The 18951-nt window shown below is 46.9% G+C and overlaps 1 protein-coding gene across 1 annotated transcript in view; it reads right to left on the bottom strand.

Moving 5' to 3' along the window:
• Window positions 1-10619: 10619 nt before the first annotated feature.
• C2CD3 (C2 domain containing 3 centriole elongation regulator) overlaps window positions 10620-18951 on the bottom strand; it is a 69919-nt gene continuing 61587 nt past the window's right edge. The window contains exon 33 of the mRNA XM_066621885.1: window positions 10620-12494. Coding sequence (XP_066477982.1) covers window positions 12351-12494 — 144 coding nt within the window. The 3' untranslated portion in view covers window positions 10620-12350. The remainder of the gene's footprint in view (window positions 12495-18951) is intronic.

Raw genomic sequence — 18951 nt, 5'->3', positions numbered from 1 at the left:
TTCCAGGCTCAGTAGAGATTTGAACCTGTGTCTTTTTAGTCCTAGTCTAACTTTCTAACAACTGAAAACCCTAAGGCAGCTAACAACCCTAACGCAGGGGGTTGGGCTAAATGACCTTTTAGGTCCTTTCCAACTCTATGATTCTATGAAAACACCAGACTAGCTCTATTAATTGGGGCCACATGTACTTGGGTGGGGGGTGGATGAAGCATCCAACAACCTACTAATGCATGTGAAACTCCATGCTACAGCCTGGGAATATCCCAAGGTAGAAATCTGTATGCAGTTGTATGGTTCTGTTGACCCTGAACAAGTGACTGGGAGGTCCAAACAGTATGGCCACTGTGCTTGTTTTACTAAGGGTGCAATCCTAACCCCTTATGTCAGTGCTTTCCAGTACTGACATAAGGGCAACACAGCTCTGAGGTAAGGGAACAAACATTCCCTTACTTTGAGGAGGCCTCCCAGCTGAGTGACACCCAACTGCAGGATGCAGCACACGTCCCATTGGCACCGCTATGCCAGTGCTGGAAAGAACAGACATAAGGGGTTAGGATTGTGCCCTAAGTGAAGTAGGAACCACAGGGGTCTGATCCAGACTGGGAACCACAGTGAGGGAGAAGCTCCTTCTCCTATGCCATGGTTCCAATCTGGATCAGATATCCTGTGGCTTAGGGAGAAAAATAACAGAAGGGCCAAGCTATGGCACTTATTGTAACATGTAGTTCTACTTAGCCCCATTCAAGTCAGCAGGACTTGTGTTACAGTCCAATCTCATGCATGTTTTCTTAGAAGTAAGTCCCACCAGTGGCGTAGCTAATGATAGTGTATCCCTGTGCCGAGTTCAGAATGATGCCCCAAAAGTGACATCGTGCAGGGGTTTTTAAAATTGAAAATGGGGGAAAATTCATCTCCTGCCCCTGGCAGCTTTCTGCCCACTTGCTCTGCCACCTGCCCCCAGGCTCTCCCCATATTAACACCTTATTGGTTCCCTGCTGTATCATAATAAACACCTAATTGGCTCTCAGAACAATCAGTCTCATTGGTCAGTTTTGAGTAAAATAATCCAGTTTTTGTTACATAAGTCCATTTTTATTTACTGGTTATTTAGCTATAGCTTTTGACAGGTATTTTGACATGGTCAGTTTCATTGCCTTCTGCATTAAATTCTGCATCAAATGGTATATAACATGATGGTATTATTAGAAAATACCTCGGTTTTCACAGTTTTCGCCACTAGTGCCAAGCTCAGGTTGTTGCCTTCCTAAAGCTTGTTACTCGGTGCAATTGCAACCCCCTGCACCCCCTTAACTATGACACTGCACCCCACAATACTCACTGTGCCTTTCTCCCAGATAATTGTACATAAGGTGACAGCCTCAGTTGCAATGGAAGGTCATGGGTCTGGGACACACGTGGCAGCCAACAAGCAGATGCAACATGACAAACCTCTTTCCATTCTCTGGCCAGAAGAGTTTGCGATCCATTCACAGAGACTGCCACCCACAAACAAAACACTTCTTCATGCAGCTCATAAATATTCTGTGGAACGCATGGCCACAAGATGTGATGGTCAGTCGCTCGGATGGCTTTAAAAGGGGACTGGACGAATTCTGAGGCTAAGAGGCAAAGAAGGAAGGCCCATAGCCAGGGAGACAGACCAGGGACAGACTGCACTTGCTCCCATTGTGGAAGGGATTGTCACTCCCGAATTGGCCTTTTCAGCCACACTAGACGCTGTTCCAGAACCATCTTTCAGAGCGCGATACCATAGTCTTTCGAGACTGAAGGTTGCCAACAACAACAGACGAATTCATGGAAGACGTGTCTATCCATGGCTACTAGGCAGGTTGGCTGTGCACCGCCTCTTCCTCAGCATCCCAGCCACAGGGGAGCAATGATGGGAGTCTCTCCCCCCTGCTCTTTGAGGGCTAGTGGGCCACTGCGGGAAGCAGGATATTGGACTAGATTGGCCTCCTTGAGCTTTTCTTACATTCTTAAAGACAAAAGGCAGAGCCCTTACCCAGTTAGGAGATTGTGGTCCTGATGTTCTCACCTCAGATTCCTCACAAGCCTCTTTGGAGAGTGTTCCTGTTCAAAGGTGGTACATAAATACTGGAAGTACTTTGCAAATAAATCAGATCAACAGGGCTGTACTTCCACCCAGCTCAGGATGCTCTGAGCCACTTCACGGGTCATCTTGCCAGGCCCCTTATTTATAAAGTTCTGTTGGGATGGAATATTAGCTGGATGCAGCAAGGCAGATGAAAACAGAGATCATTTCACAAGGTCAGGCGGTTCAACGGCATAAACACAACCTCTTCCCTTTAGTGGGGCTTAAAATAGAGCCTGGCTTCTCACATTGGATCATATCCTCTGGTTTTTCAATGGTTTGTCCAACGTAATGAGAGGTTTACGGAAAATGTCCTAAACACTGGGGCGCACCTTCAAATGAAACTGCTTAGAGAGTTCCTACTGATGGTAATTCTTAGTTTACAAACAGGTTTGCAATCTCACTGTGCTCAGCCTTCTAACAACCCTGCAAGGTTGGCCTCTGTCATTCTCATTTTGCAGACGGGGTAGAGGCTGAGAGACAGTGATTCCCCTCAGGACCACAAGCCTCAGCAGAGGTGAGGCTTGAATCTATCAGTGCAAGCCTATGCATGTCTATTCAGAAGTAAGTTCCATTGAGTTCAAAAGGACTTACTCCCAGGTAAGTGTGTATAGATTGCAGCCTCTGTCTTCCTTTGTGTCACGTGGACTACACAGCACTAAAATTGATAGTAACAACGACCATGATGACAATGGGGAGGGAAATGTTTGCTGGAAACTCGTTTCTCTTTATTGTTTAGTATTGTAAAGCCTATTTAATAATAAGAGTAAAAAGAATCAGTGTACACAGAGCATTAGAGTCTCACTATAAAAAAAGACAGGTCTCTCTTTGCTGCAAGAAGCTTTACCCTCTCAACCTACCCTTTTCCTAATTTCATAGGAAGAACAGAGCAAGGAGAGAGAAGGACTGGAAATTGCCAGGGTAACAAGGGCTGAAAATCACCAATGCAGTTATACATACTCAGAGGAGAGCCCTATCAATGACTACCATGCTAGCTAAGAATGGAACCTCTATGTACAGCAGCAGTGTACCTCTAAGGCAGCCATTTTCAATCACTGTGTCATGGCACAATCAGTGTGCTGTGGATGGTCTGCAGGTGTGCCACAGGGGTTTGGGGGAGGATCATTTGTTAGTAGAGCCACTGAGGGATGTGAGCCCCTGCTGTCAGTGTGGTGTGCCTTGTCAATTGTCAAAAAACCGATGGTGTGCCCTGACAATATTAGTGCCTTGTCAGTGTGCCATGAGATGAAAAAGGTTGAAAATCACTGCTCTAAAGAATAGTTTAGGGGACTAACTGCAAAGTCTTCCCCTTCAACGCCTGCTTACCGTGAGAGCTTCCCAAGCCAGCCAGTGCTGGACCTCAGTCAGATCTACCAAAACAATTCTCTCTTTTTATTTTTTTGTACATGACTGAAGTACATTGTTTCTGAGCAATCAGATTAGAAGTTCCTTTCTTGGTTTGCTTCTCTATGAACACAGCCATCTTGGGCAGGGTTCTGAGGGGGACACTGTCCTCACTTGACCAGGAAACTTATTATGCCCTCGCAGACCCCTGCAGGCCTATATTCCTGCTGACTCCAAAGGCTAAATTCTCTATTGCATGCTCCCTGCTGTCCTCATAGACCTAGACTGCTGCTGGCCCAGTTTAGTAGTCACCAGTTGAGGTATTAAAATAGACACTGTCACATTGAGGGTACCTGGAAACAAGGGTTCAACTCACTGCACCTGCTCTCGCTATTTAGGGAAGAGGCTGTGGTGAAATGAGCAAGCAGGATGGGTGCTAAGCTTGCAGGGAGCTCCCTCCCCCACAACTCTCCAAGAATGCAACTGATTTGATGTGACTTTTGAGCTTGACACATGCCGTGTGCTCTGGTGACACATGTACCTATGGACAGTTGGGTACATGGCCAAGCAAGCTGTGAAACCAACCACGAGACCACTCATTGAGATCTCAGGCGATAATGAAGTATGCGGTTGAATTCTGATACAGAACAGAATTTGGCAGCAGAACTACATTGGGACAGCCTGGGGACGCGCTAGAATCTGCCTTGGTTACAGGAGGATTCTGCAATGCACTAAGCCTTGCTGTTGATTTCTTTGTTTTAACTGAGGTTGTTTCAAATAAAATAAACCATACAATATAACTCACAGTGACATATCAAGAAAATAGATCCAATATAAAGAGGTAGTCAAGCACTGGAATATCAAAAGAAGCAGTTATAATAACACCGAGAGTTAACTAAAACCACCTCTCCAGCGTCACAATGGAAGAATGGTAGCTCAGTGGTAGAACATCTGTTGCGCATGCAGTAGGTTCCCAGTTTCTGTCCCTGGTAGCATCTCCAGGCAAGACAAGAAAGGACCCCTCACTGCCTGAACATAAGAAGAGCCATGCTGGATCAGGCCCAGGGCCCATCTAGTCCAGCTTCCTGCATCTCACAGCAGCCCACCAGATGCTTCAGGGAGCACACACAAGACCACAAGATACTTGCATCTTACTGCCACCTCCCTGCATCTAGCATTCTATTTACCCTCATATCCTGATATTTACCCTGATACCCTGGGGAGGCACTGCTTGTCAGTGCAGACAGTACTGGGTTAGATGGTGTAATGGTCTCCCTTGACAGACAGCAGCATCATGTGTTTCTGTAAACCTGACTCTGGGTTTTCACTGATGTAACAGGCATGGAAATCACAGATTGACAAAAGAGCTGGGTTTGGTCATTCCTCAGGTAGACAATTTTCTGAAGCTGTGGATTCACTTCTCAAAGTGAGCTAGATGTCAAAAAGAGCAAGACCTGTCTTGTAAGTACAGTTGGCATCCTTCAGTCTTGGAAGACTATGGTATCATGCTCTGAATGGTGGTTAGTGTCCTCTCCAGAGCGCAAAGCCTGGGTAAAGTAGATATGGAGGACAGACTGTTACCCATGCAGCAAATCCCCCTTCTCCACGTCACTGAAATGGTCCAATGGAAAGGCAGAGGCCAATACAGTTGGTTCCAGCGGCGTCGCAGGAGTTGCCAGAACGTAACTGCGTTCAGCCATGAACTGCCTCAGGGACTCTGGCTCCAGATTTTGCCTCGAGGTTGACTCCTGAAGCCTTTTCCATAATTATTATTAACTGTATTTATATACCGCTTTTCAACTAAAAGTTCACAAAGCGGTTTACAGAGAAAAATCAAATAACTAATGGCTCCCTGTCCCAAAAGGGCTCACAATCTAAAAACTGGATGTAACCACAAGGCAGTGGAGGTTTGGGATCAGAGTTTTCCTTCTCTCAGATGAGAAGGATCTCATCTGAGATCTCATTTGGGATCTCATTTGGGATCAGAGTTTTCCTTCTCTCAGATGAGCTGCCTTCCCAGGCTAAGTCCCATCTACCGGGTAGAGTCCCATCTACCCCGTGGCTGTTTAGTCGCCTCTTACGACAAGTACAGCCAAATTGAGGGCCTATTCTTATCCCCCAGCCCCCAGGGGTTGTCTTGTAAGTAAGGTTCTGCAGAAATCCAATGATGTGCAATTACAATGATTATGATGTATGTGCTTGTAGGGGTAGTTCCTAGTGGTGTGAGTGTATCATTTCGGCTGGCCCAAAGTTTATTTGAGGGTACAAATTCTCCAGTTTCTTACCTCCAAGTACAGCCTGGGACCATTATGTGTTTAAGCACATGGTCCCCAAACAATCCTCTGGACTGAAGATACAACATGTGCTTCTCAAACAAGGGCAATCTCCCTCTCATGGAGATGGTGAGGTGGGGGTAACCCAGTGCTTATTTTAGAGTGCAGGGGCATGTTGACTTCAGGCCTTATTCAGGCTGCTCATGCAACTCTATGTCAAATGCAAACCTGGAAAGGAAGGAGAAGGAACTATGAGTCTTGCCTGCTAAAGTTTGCTGTTTATTTTGATGGTGACCCAATTGTGGCTCTGGTTGCAACATCATCAGCAAGCCTGCCGGCAGTGTGTAGAAGTTCACATGGACACTACAGTAGGGCAGGAGGTAGCTTCTGCCAGTCCTGAGTGAACCCTACAGATGCTTTATAAGAAGTGAATTAATTCTGAGAAGAACAGTTACTTTTTTGGAGACAGCAGGAGCCACTAGGGTCATGCTGATGCAGCACTGCCCAAATGCTTTGAGATTGGACCATCCTGTTCAAGTTTCTTCTGCCTTCTAAGCCTCCCATCAAGCTAGCACCAGTCAGCTGTCCTCTGGTAGAGCCTGCAAAGAGCACCCCAAGCAACTGTGTGTTTGTTGCCTGTGAGGTGCCTCTTGCCCCTCCTAAAATCACACATAGGAAAACTCCTTGAGCACCAAACTTGGTTGGAGGGATGTGGTAAATGGGGAGCAATCACTCATCCTCCCCCCCAATTCAATATGAAACCAGTGAGGATCATCTGCTAGAAACTCTTCAATCCACCCATGTCTTGGTTGGTGAGGGGAGGAAGTCCTACCAGCAGCTTACTCTTTGCCGCAGGATGTGGTGATGGTGTCTGGCCTGGACGCCTTTAAAAGGGCCTTTAAAAGGACAAGTTTCTGGAGGAAAAATCCATTATGGGGTACAAGCCATGATGTGTATGTGCAGCCTCCTGATTTTAGAAATGGGTTATGTCCAAATGCCAGATGCAAGGGAGGGCACCAGGATGCAGGTCTGCGGCATCAGGCTGAAGGGAGGGAGGGAGATGCAGAACCAGACCAGGATGGAGGTTGCATGTTTGTGTGGTCCCTCTCATTTGTCCACCCTGCTTCAGTTGCTGTGCATTGTTCCGATGAAACAGGCACCTCATCCGTTCCCAATTCCATTGCCCTGCAGGTTTGCTGGATCCTTAGGACACTTGCAAAGCATGCTCTGGTTCAACTCTACTTCAACTCAGCTTGTAGTTGGTCTGTGGAACTCCTTGCCACAGGATGTGGTGATGGCATCTGGCCTGGATGCCTTTAAAAGGGGATTGGACAAGTTTCTGGAGGGAAGATCCATTACGGGGTACAAGCCATGATGTGTATGCGCAACCTCCTGATTTTAGAAATGGGTTATGTCAGAATGCCAGATGCAAGGGAGGGCACCAGGATGAGGTCTCTTGTTATCTGGTTTGCTCCCTGGGGCATTTGGTGGGTCGCTGTGAGATACAGGAAGCTGGACTGGATGGGCCTATGGCCTGATCCAGTGGGGCTATTCTTATGTTCTTAAACTACAATTCCCAGGAGGCCTTGCAGGTCTTTTTGTCTGGTGTACTCCCTGGGGCATTTGGTGGGCCGCTGTGAGATACAGGATGCTGGACTGGATGGGCCTATGGCCTGATCCAGTGGGGCTGTTCTTATGTTCTACCCTGGGGTGGCACACCAATCAACCTGCCGCCCCCTCCATCCTGAAAGTAATTGCAGTGATGTGATGATGTCACTGCAATTACTTCTATTGAGGTTGCAGCTAAGCTGGCTGCTTCTTCAGTGCTCCATGTGACATCAGCTCAGCTGTGAGCAAGGGGGGAGGAGGGCAGCGATTGGATTGTGGTGGTGGCAGTGCTGCCTGAGGTCCTATGGCCACTGTGACCCCCCTCAAGCTATGCAACTGAGTTCCACCCACCTTAGACCACAATCATACCCCCCACCATGCTATAGCGTTCAGCTACACCAACAAAGGTGCCCACTGCAGGCTATGGTGAAGGGGGACCTGATGGCAAATGGGAGGTAAATAAAAAACATTTTTACTTACCTCTGCATGAGCGTTTTGGTGGTGTATGTCTGAGGTGAGAAGAGGGCTAGGGAGGTTTTGAAAAGCTAGGATAAGATCTGGCATGTTCAACCACTTCTGGATCCTCGCCCTTTTCCCTCTTCCCCACCCTCATTCCTCCCCCAAATGCCCTGTTAATCCCCCTCCCTGCCCATGAACCACCCCCCATGCTGGGTTACCTGCACTGGGGCAGGCTGCTGGCTGTGGCAGCAGGCCACTAATGCTGCTGTTGCTTTGTGGAAGCAGCTTGAAAATGACGGTTGGCAGCCAATATACGGCAGCAGGAAAGTGATAGGATTGGCTAGTTAGAATCCTATCCCTTCCTAGAATGTTGTGCTCCCATTAGGTGTTCCACAGTGTTCAATGGCACTTACTCCTGTGAAAATCTGTATAGGATGGTAGCCTTAATGACATTGACAAGCCCCATTGTCTCACCTCCCCAGTCTAGCCATATCCCTAGTGGCATTCTGAGTGCAGCAGTTAAGAGGATCAGAAGAAAATGTAAGGGGTGGAGGGACACCCCTTGCCCCCATAGTTTGAATACTAAAGGGCTCCCACAACTCTGCGGTTACAGACCAGACTGCATCCCAGTACAGTAGTGTAGCCAGAGGGGGGGGTGGCACAGTAAGTATTGCAGGCACCGCAACATGTCATGTAAGTGGCCCCTCCCACTTGCCATCAGCGCCATTGGTAACACGCAGGGGCTTGTTAAATGGTATTGCCGTTGCTGCCCCAATCCCTCCAATGGTGAGTGGGAGGGGTCGCTTACACAGCATGTTGAGCACCTGCAATGTTTACTGCACCACCACCCACTCTGGCTACGCTGCTGTCCCAGTGTAAGCTATGAGCACCAGTAAGGCTCCAATGGTGCCTTCTGGACTTGGCTGCCTGCATAGCAAGACCCACACAGGAACGGCTTGTTCTGCCAACGTAGGGCTGACAAGGAGCCCAAGGGGAAGACAGCGTGTGACTGTAGCCAGCTCATTGCAGGCCTCTGCTAAAAGCGGATCTGTTCTTTTTCTTGGGAACAGTGTTGCAAGCCGGTTCTCTGGATCAGTGCCTCATGGCCATGAGGAAGAAAAGGGCAGGGCAGGGCAGGGCTGGGGCTTGACCAGCCAGAGTCTTATTGGGTTTCTGGGACATCGAGTTCAGGAGAGGAGCGGCACTTGTTTATGCAACGCTGGGAGATCTGATAATCATGGCCAAAGCCACCTCTGTGCCTGATGAGGCAGCAAACTAGAATTGCACCATTGTCTGAGCAGGAGGAGGAGTGAGACACAAGAAGTCAGAAAATGTGGGTCAAGGGAGGTGAAGGAGCCTCACAAAACTGTTAAGCTATAGCGTAGTTGTTACTGCCGCCAGGCTGGTTAGAGGAGGCTTCTAGAGGCCTGGCTAACAAAGTGTAGCGGAAGAATCCATGCTGTGTGCGACTGGCAGGGTGGAGAATTAAAACACATTGGGGCATAATGGTGGGAACTGATCAATCAGTCTTTCTAGCTCAGTGATTTTCAATGTGTGTACCACAAAAAGTCCATAGGTGGGCCATGGGAGTTTGGAGCAGTGGTTGAAAATAGCTGAAAAAAATCTTTCTGGGTTCTGTTTCTAGGGCAACTGTCTGCAAAATCTGCCAGCAGAGGAAGTGGGACAATTTGCTATCACAGAGCTAGAAACAGAGCCTCAGAACCCCGTGACATCACAAGAGGTAAAGACTATAAAGAAGAGCATAGAGGTCAATGTGCCATAAGAAAAACATTAAAAATCACTGATTTTTATCCTGTCCCTCCTCAAGTAACTCAATAGGTGTTCTCTACCCCTCCTATTTTATCCTCACATTGTGCAGGCACCTAATGAGCTGCATGGTTGAGGGAAGATTTGAACCTTGGTCTTCCTGATCATAGTGTCAAACTGTAACCTTTGCACACCACTGGATTGAGGCAGGGGTTCCACTTGTGCCCACTTTACACTCGCATTTCAGTGGGGATTCATTCCTGCAGTGCCCCTTTGCCTCCAGGCTATGAAAACGGAAGACTCTCTTTTGGGGTAGGTTCTCACTAGATATTTATCAGCTGGCTTGCAGATGGAACCAGGCTGGGGGGCTGTGCCCTGCACACAGTGAGGCTGTGGCTAAGAACCGTTACTCCTGGAAGCTCCAGAAGTATTTTCAAGCGCTTCAGGGTAAACAGCTTCACATACAGCGTGCCTCTGTTTAACTTCTGAATCTTTTCCAGTGGAACCGATACTTGACCAGTGGTACTGCTGAGGTGCTAAAACAAGAACAGTGGCCTTGTTCCCACAAACAGCAGATGTGCTGGCAGCAGGAGATCTGCATGTAGAGGCAATTTGGGGGTGGAGTTGCAACTCGGGGCAGAGCACCTGTTCTGCATGCAGAAGGATTTACTCAGGTCCAGAAGCGGGACACAAAACTAATCCTACCCGATATGGAGTTTGCTGGCCCAGGGAGCCGACTCAGCTCAGGGCAGCTTCCTCCAGCTCTGAATCGCCTGCGCTGAGAGCAGAAGACTGGACTAGATGAAGCCGTCCTTCTCGCTGCCCATTATGGTATGTTCATGCCTCTGCTGCTGCTTCACCCCAGAGTGTGATTAACACAATCACAGCCATCCCAGGAAACTGTTACAGGACAGGACCTGAGTCCTGAAGAGCTTCCTCCCTGCACCCACCAAGGGCTGGTTCTTGTTCCAGTTAATCAAATGCACCAGCTAGGAGTTTTCAACATTATATATCTAACCTCCATTTACAACATGAAACATTAAATACACTTGAAATCAAATATAAATATTTTATTTTTTTTAAAAACAAAACCACAATAAAATATTGTTCTGTAAAAAAACTCTTACTTGTAAAGACCTGAAATGCAATAATTTATATCTACAAAACTGTACATATTTAATACAATGCACAATCTTGCCTCAGAATGGTCACAGAAAAGACCTAGTGGGACACATCCAGGAGTCCAAATGCTTCTTGTGTTTGATGCAGGGGAGATCTCCACATTCAAGGACTATTTCCCAAGGCTGGAAAAAAATGGGACAGTCCTATCCTGTGCGTCCATCAGTGCCTCTGCATAGCTTTAGCCTGAGGTCAGCTTCCTTACATTGTTATCTAATACACTGTCAACGAACACTGGAACCCTGGTGATGGTGAGCACCCTAATCCCATGAAAAGAAATGTGGGCAAGATCAATGAGGCATTTTCCTGGGCATTCCACCTTCTGGGCTGGAACCTGAGGTTATGTTACAAAGGACTGCAAGGCTAAGGAAAGCAAAACAACTTGCTGAGCTTAGAAAGTTTGCATCTTCCCAGAAAAAAATTCCTATATGAATCACTAGTTTTCCATTGCTTGATTTGGAAAAAAAGCAAACTGCAGAGAGTTGCCTTAAACAAAAGTCTTTATAGACTAGATGGGGAGGAATGATGAGAGAGGTTCCCAGGAATAAAGAGCAGGACAGCTGTCCGTCTGATGCCCTGGGGCAAGGACAGGGAGGTTGGGAAGGATAGGGTTGGAGCTGCAAGATCTGGTAGTCATGTTATATTCGTGGCATACTAGCTGCTGCCGCACTGCTCCTCCCTCTTGCCAGTGGCGGACCTCCCATTTAGTCAGTGTGGCGAATGCCCCAGGTGTGGAGCCTCACACGCCTTTATGACCCCGTAGAAGCCTCTCTGAGGCTTCCAATGGGGTTGGGAACTGTGCTTCCGGTTTTCCAGAAGCAGTTTAAAGCATTGGGGAACCCTCAGGAGGCTTCCCCGATGCGTCCTGAAGTTGCAGGAGGCTCAGTGAGCTCCAGGTAAGTGGGGGTGGGTGGATCTGCACATGGGGTGGCAACATCCCACTGGGGGCGCCATTGCAGACCTTTGCCCCAGGGTGTGGGGGTGGGGAGGTCTTGCGTCTTGCTGGCATAATATGAAAACCTGAGGACCATGTTTCCCAGAGCAGCACTAGTCCTTAGGACACAGAGCAGCTGCCACCACAAGAAGTAGCTGTGCATACAGTGGCTCCTCCTATCTGGTCTCAAGTTGTTGGGTGACAAAGGAAGAAGCAGCACTGCTGCCACTCCCACTGACAAAGAAGCCAGCCCAAGAAGGGCTATGACAGGAGGGGCACAGAACTGCAAACTGCATTCAGACCTGATTCTGACAGGTACCTGGGTTGCTGCTGCTGTCACCACTGCCATTTCCCATGATCTTCACTTATTCAACTAGTGTGTCATTTTAGCAGGGCGGACAATTGTCATTATGTGTGGATCAGGAAAAGAGTGCCTGCCCCGTCTCCCTATCACAGAACCAACACTCCCTCCCTCTCTTACATCAGGCACAGAACGTCCATGCACAGAAGTGGGCTTCTGAGAGTCAGGTCAGATTTCTTTAGTTGTGAAGGTGGGTTTTCTTTTGAGCTGCTGAGGAATGAAGCCTCCTACCTGCTCCCTGCATCTCGCACAAGGCAGAGCTGACAGCTGGTCCCAACTGCTGCCACCGCTCCTCCCTGCCCAGTTTCTCTGCTATTCTTTATTAGAGAATTGTGCAGAGAATATTCTGGCAATCCTTTTCGTCTCCTCTTCTGGCAATTCAGCTGGCGTCAAACTCGGCTTGTGACGGTTCGGCCTTCGGGAAGGAATTCCCCCTGCAGCAGCACCACTTCCAGTCTGAAACAGAAAAGAGGTACTAACACAGAGTAGCTCTTTACAGAATTTCTTCATATAGTGCAAAGCAAATTTCCAGCAAGATCATTTCCTTCTGTCTAAATGAGTGACATCACCAGGTCTGAATAATCTGAGTAAAGAGCCTCTGGACACGAAGGGCTCCTGACTGATTTCTTCAGGGGTTATCCAAGCATTCCAGCAAAGTGTGCTTTGGTTTCACTTTTACTGTGAACGATCTTCCCTCAGCCTTCTTTGCAAGGCTGGGGCTTATGGCGGAAGACCAGCCTTGCTGTGCATGCCTCTATTACTTAAAAAAAGGAGGAGGCAGCTGGATGTGTGAGTGGGAGCACATTTTCCATTTCTTGAGATCCTCTGGTGGTCCTGGTGTGAGTTTGGTCATATCTCAAGAAGAATATTGTAGAGCTGGCAAAGACATAGCAGAGAGCACCCCAAAATGATCAGAGGGGCAAAGCACCTTCCTTGCAATTTGATTTTTCTCTGTAAACTGCTTTGTGAACTTTTGTTGAAAAGCAGTATATAAATACTGTTAATAATAATAAAAAAATACAATGAAAGACAGCAATGGTGGAGATCGTTAGTTCAGAGAGCCAGGATGGGGTAGTGGTTTGGGATTTAGACCTGGAAGATCCAGGTTCAAATCCTCACTTAGCCAAGAAGCTTCCTGGGGGACCTTGGGCCAGTCACTATCTCTTGGCTTCACCTACCTCACAGGGTTGTTGTGAGGACAAAAGGAGGGAAGGAACCATGTACACCACCCTGAGCTCCTTGGGGGTGGTGGTGTCAAAATGTGAAAAACAAAATGTGAAAGTAAATTAAAGTGGTGTTAAGGAGGGGACAGGATTGAGGCTTATAGAATTATGCATGGGGCAGAGAGAGTAAATAAAACCTAGAACCAATACTGGGGGGAGGGCCACGGGTCATCCAATGAAACTAGAATGGTGACATATTTAGAGTGGGCAAAAGATGACTCTTCATACAGCCCATAATTAGTGGGAGGCATTTGCTGCCACAAGATGTGGTGATGGCCACTAGCTTGGATGGTTTTAAAAGGGGATTCGATATATTGATGGGGAGGAGGAGACCAGATCTATCACTGGCTACTAGTCATGCTGGCTGTGTGTTTCCTCCAGGTTCAACAGCAGAATACCATGGGAGCAGTCTCCCTTTCCCTCCTGCTTGTGGGCTTCTCATAGGCAGCTGTTGGGCCACTGTGGGAAATAAGATTAGATGGGCCTTTGGCCTGAGCCAGCAGGCCCTTCTGATGTTCTTATATTTCCCCTCTGTTGCCAGAGTAATAGTATTTTAGATACAGTAATGCTCTAAACACACTATTTAAATGCTAATATTTGCTTCTGTTGCATGATGTATGCAGGTTGCAGAATCGAGGTGATCTTAACCATAGCATTTGATGAACAGTCTTGACTTTTAAAAATGCAGAGTGCCAACAATCCTGACTAAATTACCAGAGTACCAGAGACAGGAAGAAATAAACACACCAGGAACAGACGTCAAACTCAGCTCTCCAACACTGATCCCCTGCCTGGAAATAAGCCCTGCTCCCATACAGTGCAAGGGCTTCTTGTCACAAGCTAAACATAGACTAGTGACTGTCTCACCTTTCACCTACTGAGTGGGGTTCTTATAGTTCAAGCTTGCACTCAGAGAAGGCTCACCACCTGCTGGAATTGCCTACCCAGGGAAGTGAAATATTCTCTGCAACATGAACCTTCTCCACTCAAGCACAGTCCTGATGGAGTCGATTTGCACCCCTTTCTCCCTGACAGTTTTCTTGCACCCAAACACCTGTTGTTCGAAGACACCCATACAGTGCTATATCCATAAAGTGATATTCAAACATGGGCCATGGATTCAGCACACATGTTTGGTAGAGAAGACTTCCCCAGCTCTGCTTGTATACCTTTGCACTCCCACAAGAATCTTGTAAAAGGTAGGGCTGCTGTTCTCAAGGCATCTTGCCCAGCACTGCAATGGCCCTTGAAGCAGTGGGTCTGGCAGACCCTTGCCACCCCCTTTGAGTGGCACTTCAGTGTTTCTGCCAGTATTCCAGCTCTGGTGTCACCACTTCAGCCTCTCAGTGGACTACAGTCCTCTGCTCCCAATTCATTATTTATTTAAAATGTTTGTACCCTGTATTTCTAAACTTCAAAATAGCTTATGATAATCAAAACATTAAAAGAAACAATGCACAATGGAAAAAAAAGACAAGACAGCAGTAAAATCAGTAACTGAGAGCTGCCAATTCAAATTAAAAGCCAGTGTAAAAAGAGGGACAGGAGCACTGTAGGGAGGAAGCAAGACATACCTCCACAACTTAGGCACCACCACCAAGGAGGCCCTCTTCAGCCACACTTTGCACAGCAGTGGGACAAAGAGCAAGGCAGGCTCATATTGGGGGTGGTAACCTTTCATGTTTGTTGGCCCCAAGCCACTTAGGGCATTAAAGGCAGTAACAAGTAACAAGAAGTAAAGGCAGTAACTTCAGCTGAACCTGGAAACACACAGGCAGCAAATGAAGCTGTCAAGAGACGGGGCAATACAGTTGGACAGGCATTTTGCACCATCTGAAGTTTCTGTTGGCTTCTCAGGGGAGACTCCACATGAAGCACATTGCAGTAGCCCAACCTTGAGATGACTAACCCATTTCTGCCCAGCCCACAGGTGTACACATTTGATGCCTGTTCCATATATGCAACACTGGGCAGAAATGGCTTAAAGTACTAGTCACCCTGGCTGAACTGGTACAGTTGTACAATCAAAGAGTTTCTCCAGATGATTGCAGGCTCAGGGGGTAGCACCCACTTGCTGGAGCTTTCTCCCTCCACAGATCTCCTGGGAGAGCCTTCTGCCATCACCTGAACATTTCTGTTTATTCCTTTTGGCCTGGATGCTGGTCAATTTTGCTGCATCAGTTTCTTCAGCAGTAGATTCTGGATTTTTGTATTTTTATATGTTGCCTCTGTGCTTGCATTTATTGTTTTGTGCTGCTTATTTGTAATACAGAATATATCCTGTCTCTCTTCATTGCAAGCACAAGGTGCCTTACAACAATTCAAATACAACAATAACAAGATAATTGTGATTATTAATTACCTTGAATGGTCTATCAAGAACTAGCAAGAATGCAAGAGTTGTTGCAGCACAGTGGCCAAGGGAAGGAACTATGAATAATAACTTTTTCAGAGTCTCCCTTCTGTCATGAACTTAGGAGATGGTCTTGGGCAAGCCACCCCTCTTAGTCTCTGAACCCCAGCTGCAAGAGGGAATAATGATACAGCTTTGCTCCACCGGATCCAGAGCCTCCATGTTGGGCTGGCTGCTGGACACGGAGGCTCTTGATTTTACGCTGACTTTTGGGTTGCTGTAGAATCAAGTTGCCCCATTGTGGGGCTATTTGCTTTACCCGGGGGAAGGGGATGAAAGTCCCCTTCTCCCAAGGAGGAGGTGACAGCTGTCTGAAGTGTGCTGGATGTGGCAGCAGCCATTTTCGGTGCTGCTGCAGCCCCATGCACTGGGCAGCTCAGGACTGGGCTGTTAGTCCAACAGGGTTGCTGTAATGATTACATCAAAATAACACAAGTGAAGCACTTTGCATGCTCAAAAAAGTACTATACAAATACTAAGAATAATTATTAAAACATAAACAGTTAACACATTGTAGCCAGGTAATCACTTTCTGGTTTCAGACATGCAAGTGCTCTCTTCGGGGCTATCTCATTAAAAGTATTATTAGCTGATTCTAGAATGTTCCAACCTAGTTTCAGCTGTTGCTGACAGGAGCAAGCTAAATAAGAACATAAGAACAGCCCCACTGGATCAGGCCATAGGCCCATCTAGTCCAGCTTCCTGTATCTCACAGCGGCCCACCAAATGCCCCAGGGAGCACACCAGATAACAAGAGACCTCATCCTGGTGCCCTCCCTTGCATCTGGCATAGCCCATTTCTAAAATCAGGAGGTTGCACATACACATCATGGCTTGTAACCCGTAATGGATTTTTCCTCCAGAAACTTGTCCAATTTCCTTTTAAAGGCATCCAGGCCAGATGCCATCACCACATCCTGTGGCAAGGAGTTCCACAGACCAACCACACACTGAGTAAAGAAATATTTTCTTTTGTCTGTCCTAACTCTTTCAACACTCAATTTTAGTGGATGGCCCCTGGTTGTGGTGTTATGTGAGAGTGTAAAGAGCATCTCTCCATCCACTTTATCCTTCCCATGCATAATTTTGTATGTCTCAATCATGTCCCTCCTCAGGTGCCTCTTTTCTAGGCTGAAGAGGCCCAAATGCCGTAGCCTTTCCTCATAAGGAAGGTGCCCCAGCCCCGTAATCATCTTAGTTGCTCTCTTTTCCCTTTCCACTATATCCTTTTTGAGATGTGGCGACCAGAACTGGACACAATACTCCAGGTGCGGCCTTACCATCGATTTGTACAACGGCATTATAATATTAGCCGTTTTGTTCTCAATACCTTTTCTAATGATCTCAAGCATAGAATAAATGAGATTTAAACTATTTTTTCATGTATTCTATACACTTTAATACTCTGCTTCAAGGTAATTTACTTGGGCACAGCTCTCAAGTTTGCCAAGAGGAAATTATGTTGGTAGCTCATTCGCTCTCCATGTCATCTTCAAACAAACAAGTGTAATTGCAACAGCTGAAACACCAAAGCTATGGAAAATGAAACCAGCTGGAGCCAGCTCCCTGCTTGTATTTCTGACCCATGGACAGCTTTAGTCAGCAAGTGACGCAGGACACACAGTGTAAGAAATGCTCACTCAGGCTTTTCCTATCATCTTCTCTGCTTCTAAGTTCTCTCCTAGTTTTCAAGTTAACATGCCTGAGAATGGTTTAGGGTATTTCACATTTCAACAGCAGGCCTATGAATTAAGCTGAGCTGAATGAATCCAGATTGTTCTACATCAGTGGTTCTCACAAATTAGCACCGGGACCTACATTTTAGAATGAGAATCTGTCAGGACCCACCAGAAGTGAGGTCATGACCAGAAGTGACATCATCAAGCAGGAAAATTTTGAACAATCCTAGGCTGCAAACCTACCCATGCTTACCCAGGAGTAAGCCCCATTTACTATCATTGTTAAAAGAATGTTCTTTTAACAAGCTACTATGTACAGACTTGTAACATTTCCCTAAACGCAGTCACATCCCAAGGTAGCATCAAGTCTAATATATTAAAAATAAAATATTGAAATGAACGGGGACCCACCTGAAATTGGCTCACGACCCACCTAGTGGGTCCTGACCAACAGTTTGAAAAACACTGTTCTACATTATAAGAACGTTGCCTTGTATTTCTGGGTCATTTAAAGATATGTAAACTGGCTGACCCTCCCAGCTTGGGCAGCTGTCTACCATTCTGAGACTGTAATCCATAGCAGTTCTACTGACTACTCTGGAGTAAATTAGTCACCACTTTACAGTGAAAGTTTCTTGACCTTGAGACATTCAAAAACAACAGCTGTGCTAGTTTCCCCTATCAGAAACAGGGCATCTTAAGAGCTTAATGAGGCATGAGCTTTCACATGCAAGACTCTACTTTTATCAAAGTGAGATTAAAATGTGAAAATGGACCAAAGGAATAGGGGAAGCCGTCTAATCAGACCATTGGTCCATCTAGCACAGCACTGTCTACTCAGACTGCCAGTGTCCCTCCAGGGTCTCAGGCAGAGAGGAGTCTTTCCAAGCCCTACCTGGAGATGTTGGTAGAGACTGAGGACCCAATCCTATTGAACTTTTCAACACCTGTGCAGCCACAGTGCTGCCCTGAGGTAAGGGAACAACTGTTCCCATACCTTGAGGAGACCTCTGTGACTGCTTCCCCACCACAGGATGCAGTGCATGCCCCGATGGCACTGCTTCACCAGCACTGGTAAATTGGATAGGATTGGGCTCTGAAGCAGGAATGTGTTGCATGCAGAAAAGATGCTCTGCAACTGAACTGCAACCTCATCCCTGAACACAGAGATTGCATGGATGAGTCTGTCAACTCAAGCAAAATGAGATTTAACTGATGAGCCCATGGAAGAGTCCAGGCACATCTGATTTTACAGTCTGGGCTCTATTGCCACAACTCCATCTGCGTTATGATTGCCATTTGTAGTGATGGCCAAGGCAATCATACGCAATCTACAAAAGTCAGATTAGGGACTTCTTGTGTGCAGGGGTCCCAGTTCAACCCCAGTAAAAGCACTGCAGACAGCAAGGTATCTCTGCCCAAGGCCCTGGAGAGCTGCAGCCAGTCAGAAAATACAGTCCTGGACTAGATGGACTCAAGTTCTAACTCAGTATAAGCAAGTAGCAAATGTTCTCATATTGTATCATCTATTAACCACAATAATGTACACATTTGTACTGTACAAAGTACAGGTCCAGCCTTGTTATACATGGATTTGA

Source organism: Tiliqua scincoides, chromosome 3, assembly GCF_035046505.1.
Source record: "Tiliqua scincoides isolate rTilSci1 chromosome 3, rTilSci1.hap2, whole genome shotgun sequence".
Classification (NCBI taxonomy): Eukaryota; Metazoa; Chordata; class Lepidosauria; order Squamata; family Scincidae; genus Tiliqua; species Tiliqua scincoides.
The sequence above is the reverse complement of the archived record's forward strand: the minus strand, read 5'-3'. Positions and strand labels throughout refer to the sequence as shown.